General features: G+C 44.5%; 1 protein-coding gene across 1 annotated transcript; it reads left to right on the plus strand.

Annotated features, from left to right (window-relative positions):
• The first annotated feature begins 2,051 nt into the window (after positions 1 to 2,051).
• Positions 2,052 to 8,928, plus strand: LOC141392247 (uncharacterized). The gene is made up of 3 exons (XM_073965199.1): positions 2,052 to 4,030; positions 4,091 to 4,869; positions 8,792 to 8,928. Exons 1-3 carry the CDS (start codon positions 2,052 to 2,054, stop codon positions 8,926 to 8,928), a joined length of 2,895 nt encoding a protein of 964 aa, XP_073821300.1.
• The last annotated feature ends 290 nt before the right edge of the window (positions 8,929 to 9,218 follow it).

The raw sequence follows: 9,218 nt of genomic DNA on the forward strand, positions 1-9,218 counted from the left end.
CCGAGCTGCAAGAAACGGTGAGTTTCCGCTAATCCGAGTGTTAGGCCGGCAAATCAAGCTGACCCAGGTTTGGTCTTTGGAGGTTGGCTTTCGTGCTGTTGAGTGTTGGCCCCAACATCTGGTCCTTAGAAGCCGTTTGAAAGAAATATAACCAGGAGAAGGAGCCCTAATTGATAACAACAGTGAGTACACAAACTTGGTTTAAAATAGTTGTGTTATATTGGTGAATAAAGTGGCTTGGCGGCTAGAACTTTCTCGCAAGAAAACTGTTAAATTTATCATTATTGGGTAACAACAGTGGATGACTCAGGAGTTACCGTTGTTACGGTATTTGGAAACTCCATTCGTTGTTGTTTTTGTTACATTATTGAGGGGGACTCCTGTTCCTTTGTGTTGTTGTTACTGGCATATAGGGAATTCCTTCCCTGTTGTTGTTGAGTGATTGAACTGGCATTTTTTGCATTTGCCGGCATTAACGATCTGCCTCAGCGACGATTTGAATTTTATGGAACATTGTTGTGGTTGGCCTTTTGGTAGTTTGACGGCTTGCTAGTTGCCGTTGCTGCTTCTGTGCGGTTGAATTGCTGCTGCGCTATCTCTGTGGCTGTTGATGTGGCCGACGTTTAGCACAGTGCGCTGGTGTACTCTGTCTCGCTGAGTGCATTTTTTTGTTGTTATTGTTGGTTGTTCGCACATATGGTGGTGCGGAGTATGGATTATTATTCTGTTACTCTTTGACATGATGAGCAAATTTTTCATAAGAGCAAATATGCGAGTGAACTAGGCAAAGAGAAATTGCAGTCTTCGGTGAATTTGTCTTGTTGTTATCTTTGCCGTTGGACACCAATTGAGTGGTTGGTACAAACGTTCTTATGTGAACAATTAGCTCTCTTACTCGTTGGGGTAAAAATTATACAAAAATTTAGAAGCACTGTGGTGTGTAACAGCGTTTAACGGAAATGTTTGATGTTTTTTTGGAAAACATAGGCGCTTGATAAAACGAGTTAAAACCAAGTGAAAGTATTTTATGATAAATTGCTTTACTCTTACAACCAAAGCTGTTTGGTATAGAGGAAGTTGGTCTGTTGGTACAGACGATAAAAAAATATTTTAAATTCGTCGAGAACTTTGGAAAGTTAAAAATTGTCTCCCATAAAATATATGAATAATATGGTAAAACATTACAAAGAATATTGAATGTTTACATTGTCTTGCTCAGTGGGGTGAATATTGGTGACGTGGGAATTGTATAACAATTGCAGGAGAACCAAACAAATTATAAACAGCCTTTGTCAATGGCTTTCAAGATAAAATTGGTGAACTGTTTGGAAGATTTTGCCACTTCTTGTTGAAGAAAGATTGGGGATAAATTAATTTGTCGCAATTGTAATGCATTATTGAATTGTCTCTTGGTGCGAAATTGTCTCTGGCGTTACTAAACTCTTAAAGAATTACTTTGGTATTTGATGAGCTGTTGTCGCACAGTGGGTTCTGGTAAACGATATTCAATTTGTCTCATTAACGGGTTGACCGGTGAAGACTACTTGTGGTTTGGTCTTGTATAAATATATTTTGTGGGCTTTTTGAGGAAAGATATCACGTTGTAGTACGAGGGAGTTTTGGAAGACTGGTGTTGTTTCGCACAATTGAATTTGTTTGTGCGAATAATTGAAAAAATTTTGGATTGAATGCAGATAAAATTGGAGATTGACTCACTGGCGAGAAGTTTATATTGCTCGATGAGTAGGTGTAGAAAATAATAACTGGCTCATTAAGGGTATTTTTGTCACACAGTAGTTATTCCTACTTTGTGTTGCTTTCTCGAGAAGAAGTTTGGAATTTTGAGTGCTTTATCGTCAAGAAGTTTGGAATTCTCGTATCTTAATCATTCATCATTGTGGTCTCTTGTTCATATTGTGGTCTCGGTCAGAGATTTGGGAATTGTTGTCTCTTACTCGTATTGTTGTCTCGTGGGGAAATTTGCTATTTTCATCACTTGCTCATATCTTTGGGAGTTTCTGTTTGGTTGTCTCACTGCGGTTTAGTTAGAAATGTCTATGGAAGACTTTTTGCTGCAGTGTGACGAAATTGCCTCATGTGAGGAAAATCTCGAGGCAGCTGATGCCTCAATTTATAATGACTCAGCGATTGAAGCTGAAAAGACTGAAATACAAAGATTATGGGCAGAATGGAAGGAGGCATATAAGAGCTGCGCTGCAGATCCGGAATGTATGAAAAAGAATAAGGATGTTCTGAAAACAAAAAAGAAACTGGCTCACCAGAGCTACATCAAATGTATTAGCATATTGGGAGACTGGAAAGAAAAGATAAAACGAGCCCGGGCTGTTTGCAGTCAGAAATCGTCTTCCTCAGTTACTGTTCCACCTTGCGATACGGAGGTCTTTCAGGGGGACTATATGTCGTGGCCTAGTTTTCGTGATTTGTTCACGGCCATTTACCTCGACAATAAGAAACTCAGTTCGGTAGAGAAGCTCTACCATCTGTTTCAGAAGACGAGTGGTGAGGCGAAGGAAATCATTCGTCACATTCCCTTGACCTCCGAGGGTTTAGCGATTGCCTGGGACAACTTACGGAGTCAATACGATAATAAGAGAATATTAGTTAATTCCCAGTTGAGGATCCTTTTTAATTTGGCTCAGTGCGGGCAAGAAACCGCAAGTGGCCTCAAAAAACTACAGAGAGACGTGACGAATTGCATTTCGGTCCTAGAGTTATATAAGATTGATGTGAAATCGTGGGACCCAATTTTCGTCTACCAATGTTCCTCTAAAATGCCAAAACTGACACTTTCTCTATGGGAACAATCGCTAACAAATAAAACTGAAATGCCTCAATGGGAGGATTTAAACAAATTCTTCACGGAGAGGTTTCAAGCTTTGGAGAGTGTCGCGGATATTACTGGCTCAAGCGGTAATCATTCCAATCAGGGGTCTAGGCCGAAGTTCAATCAATATGATAAATCGAAGCAATATAGAGTGCACCACACGAAAGCAAGTGACCATAATTGCAATTTATGTAAGGGAAATCATCCCTTGAAATCATGCCCCAAGTTTCTGAGTATGCCTTTTAGAGGGAGATTGAATGTGGTAAAGAGGGGAAACAAGTGCATAAATTGTTTAGCTCAAGGCCATAGGGCAGAAGAGTGTAAGGCCCAGACTTGTTCAAGGTGTAAAGGAAAACATCACTTGCTCTTACACAAGGAAAAGGATCCACAAAATAATGACTCGAATAGGGGTGGATCTCCAAATCTTTCTCAGGCGCCGACTTCGGTTGCCAATGTGTCCTCTGGTCCCATGGCCCCCTCAAATGGTCGTAATTTTCACACATATGTATCAAATAGGACAATGCTGGCCACAGCATGGGTGAATATTTTGAAAAATGGCGTTTCATACAAAGTCCGCGCATTAATAGATCCTTGCTCGGACGATACATTTATTTCGTCACGTATTCAGAGAAGGTTGAGGCTTCCAACAACTGCCATATCGGCGGAGATTTCGGTATTAGGAGGGGGATATTTAACCAAGTGTTCCAAGATTGCCTCGGTGACAATTGGCTCGCTTAAGAACACGTCTTTTTCTCTTGATCTGGAAGCCTTTGTTGTCCCACAGATTTCGGGGGATATTCCTACACAGCCTCTGGATAAGATTTCTGTTGAAGATCTTCCGGATCTGGACTTTGCTGATCCTAAGTTTTTCCAAAGTGGCCCAGTGGACGTCTTACTCGGTGCGAACATCTACCCCATTATTTTACTCAATGGAGTCAAGAAGAATATCCTCGGTTCTCTCTTGGCTCAAGAGACAGTGTTTGGCTGGATACTGACTGGCCCAGCTACAAAGTTAGTCAATACCCGGGTAATCAGCGTGTCTCATTGCACAAAAGTAGAAGTGCAGAATCAATTGTCCAGGTTTTGGGAGATCGAGGAGGTTCCCAAAGTGCCTGTGGTATCTTTTGAGGATCAGCGGTGTGAGGAAATTTTCTTGTCAACGACGACTCGTGGTCCTGACGGAAGGTACGTGGTGGACTTGCCCTTTCGGTCAGATTTCCCCTTTTCGTCTTTCTCCAAATCAAGTCGATACGTGGCCCTTTCTCAGTTTTTGCGCAACGAGATGTCGCTGGTGCGCAAGCCAGAACGTAAAGTCGATTATGATGGCGTAATTTCAGAATATTTGTCTCTGGGGCATATGGAGATGGTTGAAGGGTGTGTAAACTATCAAGATTGCTATTACTTGCCTCATCACGGCGTATTTAGACCCGATAGTGTCACGACGAAGTTGCGGGTTGTATTTAATGCCTCATGTCCTTCCGCGGACGGGAAGAGTTTGAATGATGCGCTTTACGTTGGACCAACACTGCAAAAAGATATTGTCTCGTTGGTTTTGAATTGGCGCATATATAAATACGTTCTGAACGCTGATATTACCAAAATGTATCGCCAGATATGGGTTAATCCTAGGCATACAAAATATCAGCGAATTTTATTCAGACCTTCCCCGGAGGAGGAAATCACGGATTACCAGTTGAAAACAGTTACATTTGGCGTCAACTGCGCCCCCTATTTGGCCCTGAGGACGCTTTTGAAGCTCGCCGATGACGAAGAGTATCGTTTTCCTATTGGCTCAAAGATCTTGCGTAACAATATGTATGTCGATGACGCTTTGGTTGGCGTTCATACTGTTTCGGATGGGGTAAATTCTCGCGAGTCACTTATTGGTATTCTATGGTCGGCTGGTTTTGAGTTAAGGAAGTGGACTTCCAACTCTAGGGAGATTTTGAAGGGACTGCCTCGGGAACATCTGTTGAATGAAGAATTTCTCGAGCTGGGTGACAAGAGTTCAGCGAAGACGTTGGGTATCCGCTGGAACGCTTCCTCAGATAGCTTCTACTTTGTGATGGAAAAAATCGAAGAGAGAAGTTCTTACTCTAAAAGGCAAGTACTTTCGATAATTGCCAAAATTTTTGACCCTCTGGGATGGTTGTCTCCAATCGTGGTGACGGCCAAGATTTTTATGCAACAGTTGTGGCTCGACGATATCGGATGGGATGATCCTTTAAAGCCACTGGCCCTGTTGAATTGGAAAAATTTTGTCTCAAATTCGAAAGGAATTGAAGAAATCAGTATTCCTCGCTGGGTGGAATATTCCCCAAATTGTAGCATTGAGATGCATGGCTTTTGTGACTCATCTGAGTCTGCATATGCGGCTGTATTATATCTAAGATTAGAAGTCGGAAGTTGTATTGTCTCGAATTTGCTTGTGGCAAAGTCTAAGGTGGCTCCTTTAAAGAAGATATCGTTGCCTCGCTTGGAGCTTTGTGGTGCTCTTCTTCTGGCTGAGTTGGTTGATTCTGTGGTTCCACGGTTAGATCTTCCTAAGGCTCCGTTGAGGGCGTGGTCTGACTCAACTATAGTTCTATCTTGGCTCAGGAAACCGTCCTATAGTTGGACCACCTTTGTGGCAAACAGGGTGTCCACTATTCATGAAAAAGTAGGGAGTAATTGGCATCATGTGCCTACAACCGATAATCCGGCAGATCTGGCAACCCGGGGGCGGACTCCTTTAGAGCTAAAGGAGTGTCAGATGTGGTGGCACGGACCAAGATGGCTCACGAGGGATAAAAATGAATGGCCCTGTGATATCCTTATACCCGAAACCACCCTTGAATCGAAGCCAATGAGGGTACATCTTGCTCGATCTGCCGATGTTCTCGAGAGGTTTTCTCGTCTTTCCACAGCGGTCCACGCTGTTGCCTACGCATTCCGCTTTGCTCGCCTAACTCACCCTGACTCGAAAAAGGTGACTCACTTCAAATCTATGCGGCTATCAGCAGAGGAAATCCGCTTCGCTCGGTACCGGTTAATGTCTATGTCTCAAAGGATGTACTTTCCCGTGGAATACGATTGCCTCAAGAATGGTCGACGGTTAGATTCCGCCAGCCCGCTCCTTTCTCTAAATCCATTTTTGGACAAGGACCAGCTCATTCGGGCAAATGGGCGCTTAGGCAACACGCTCACCTTACCATATGATGAGAGGCATCCGATCGTGCTGGCATACCGTAGCAAGTTCGCGGAACTCTACGTTGACCATGTTCATAGGTTAACGAATCATGGTGGTATTCAGCTCACTCTGGCTACGACCAGACTCGAATGCTGGATAGTCAGAGGCAGAAACCTGGTAAAGGCCCGCTATAGGAGGTGTGTGAAGTGCGTTATGGCCCAGAAGAAGCGTCAAATACAGCTGATGGCCGCCCTTCCTCCGGAGAGGACGACGTTTGGCAGACCATTTTCTACCTCGGGTGTTGACTTCGCTGGCCCTTTTGAGCTGAAGACGTTCAACGGTCGGGGTTGCCGTATTTCGAAAGGCTATATATGCCTGTTCGTATGTTTTGCCACAAAGGCGATCCATCTGGAACCGGTGAGCGACCTCTCCACCCCCGCTTTTTTAGCTGCGTTGTCCCGCTTCGTGTCTCGCCGTGGGTGTCCACTTCACCTTTACTCAGACAACGGCAAAAACTTTGTTGGTGCAGATCGAGAGCTTCGTGCTGCCTTGTCGAAAGTTGTCTCAGAGGTAAAAGATGAAGCCGTGACGAAGTACGGGCTACAAAAGTTGGAGTGGCACTTTATACCTGCCTCCGCGCCCCACATGGGTGGGCTTTGGGAGGCAGGTGTAAAAAGCTGCAAAAGTCATTTGAAAAAGATGTCCGGACAAGTGAGACATACGTTTGAGGAGTTTGCCACAATTCTGGCAGGCATCGAAATTTGTCTCAACTCTCGTCCGCTTACACCCTTGTCGAATAACGTGGACGACTTGGGTGCACTGACTCCCGGTCACTTCCTCATTGGGGGACCATTACTCTCTCCTGCAGAACCAGAGCAGATGGAAAGTGTCTCATTACAAAACCGTTGGCGTCGGTTGAAATCTCTTACCCAAGAGTTCTGCAGACGCTGGAAAGCCTCCGAGAGCTGCACAAACGCACCAAGTGGAAGAGGTCTCAAGGTGACCTGCAGATCGATGACTTGGTGGTGCTCCACAGCGACTCCATGGCCTCCAACGATTGGCGGCTTGGTCGGGTGATAAAGTTACACCACGGCCCGGATGACCGGGTCCGGGTGGTGGACCTGAGAACGCAGAATGGGGTCATATCTCGCCCCATCCATAAACTGGTCCTCCTTCCTCGTTCTGAGTAGTTCTTACGCACCGTCCAGCCAATGTTGTCTCATGCAGCCTTGCCGCATGAAGTAATTTGTTGCGTCGTGTCTAAACGGTTGTTTTTCTCCCTTACAGATGAGCTTTAATGATGACTACAAGTGCCCTCTCTGCCAGACTCGGCACGCTCTGCGGCATTGTAGGCCCTTTCTCACCATATCGCCAAAGCGTAAGGAGATGTATATCAACGACCAAAGGTATTGCCTTAACTGCTTGGGGTTGTCTCATCGGCTAAAGGATTGTCCGCTCATAGAAGGATGTCGGCGCTGCCAACTGCCTCACCACACTTTATTGCACCCCCTCGATCCTCGGAAGAGATATTGGATGCGAATGACGGCACAAGTTTGGTTCCACGTCCCTGGAGTGATCGATGCCCCGATCAAAGTCAGATTGGAGATAGATCCGCTGCAACGAGTAAGCACTCTTCATTTCGGCACCCCTCTTCCGGATGATGCTTCTAAATTCGGCAACGGTAAAACCGTTCGAGCAGTACTCACGTCGGTTAGAAACAAAGTGCTGACGCACACTCTTACATTGAAGAAGACCAGACGGCAATCTTACGGCAAGCCCCGCTCTCCCCTCGATCTTCGCTGCCTAAAAGGACTCTATCCGAAAAGGGACGTTGCCGACCCGGATCTCCATCGCGTTGGTATTATCAACATCGTGCTGGGTGAGGATTCTGCGGACGGGATTTTTATGGGACTTCCCGTGTTTAGACAAGGTCTTCCATATGCACAAAAAACCATCTTTGGATGGACATTCTTCGGCGAGGTGCCAATTAATAATGCCTGAAGTCAATGGTTCATCGCATCTTAATTCTTGTCTCTGGAGGACGCGTACCATATGCCTCACTAGGCTGCTTTAATCAATCCTGCAACAAGGCTGGACCTTGCATCATACCCAAACTACTTGAATTAATAGATTATTTTGTAATTTAAAACCAATCATAACGTAATAAGTAATGTCATTTGAATTTAATAATTTTAGTTGGGAACTAGTCCCAACGTGGGGGAGGATGTATATGCAAGAAATCGCTACAAAGGCACCACTTGCATATACGTCGTCTGCCCTTTGTTGATTACTGGCAAGAGAATTTGTATTAGCCATCTGTTTATTTTCTTTTGTTATTTTTATTTATTTTTTATTCTTGTATACTTTATTCATTAGTCTATTCATTACTCTATGGTTTTCTTTAGCTCTCGCTCTCCTTCTCTGCCTTTGGTTGTCTCACTTGCCTTTGCCTTTTTTGTCCCAATTGTTGTCCCAAACAGGTTTTTGTGCACCTTGCTCCGTGCACGGACATCAATCGTTATTTCTATTGAAACATAACAACCAAAGCGCAAAGAAGCATGGCAGAGTAAAGACCATCAAAATCGTGTTGTTTTAAACCGAAATAACAAAAAAAGAACTAGATTGAATTCTGATTTTTGTTTGTCATATTTACAACTCCGGGCGCATTTGAAGCGAGTTCTATTGCTATCCGGAGAGTCATACGTACATTATAAATAAATTGAATTGCCTCAAGAGCGAAACCAGAAGTGTTTTTATTGTTCCTTGCCTCGAGGCAGAAGTGCTTCCCCCCGACGAAGAAACGAAAATAGCCCGTTGGTTTGTAAGTCACCAAGAGGAATTGTCCCATCAGCTGAGAAGAAGATATCGACAGCTCCCTGAATCCGAGCTGCAAGAAACGGTGAGTTTCCGCTAATCCGAGTGTTAGGCCGGCAAATCAAGCTGACCCAGGTTTGGTCTTTGGAGGTTGGCTTTCGTGCTGTTGAGGGTTGGCCCCAACACATCGAAATAATGGTCGTAGACCCATACTTATATATACCAAAATGAATGTCTCGACGAGCTGAGTCGATCTGGCTATGTGTGTCCGTCCGTCTGTCCGTCTGTCCATCTAAACCTTGTAATCACGCTACAGGTCGCAATTTTGATCGGATCGTCACGAAATTTTGGACGCTGATGGGGGTCCCGGAGGGGAAGAAGCCTATTGAT

The sequence above is a fragment of the Musca autumnalis genome, unplaced genomic scaffold (genome assembly GCF_047663935.1).
Source record: "Musca autumnalis isolate F117 unplaced genomic scaffold, ASM4766393v1 scaffold_2, whole genome shotgun sequence".
NCBI lineage: Eukaryota > Metazoa > Arthropoda > Insecta > Diptera > Muscidae > Musca > Musca autumnalis.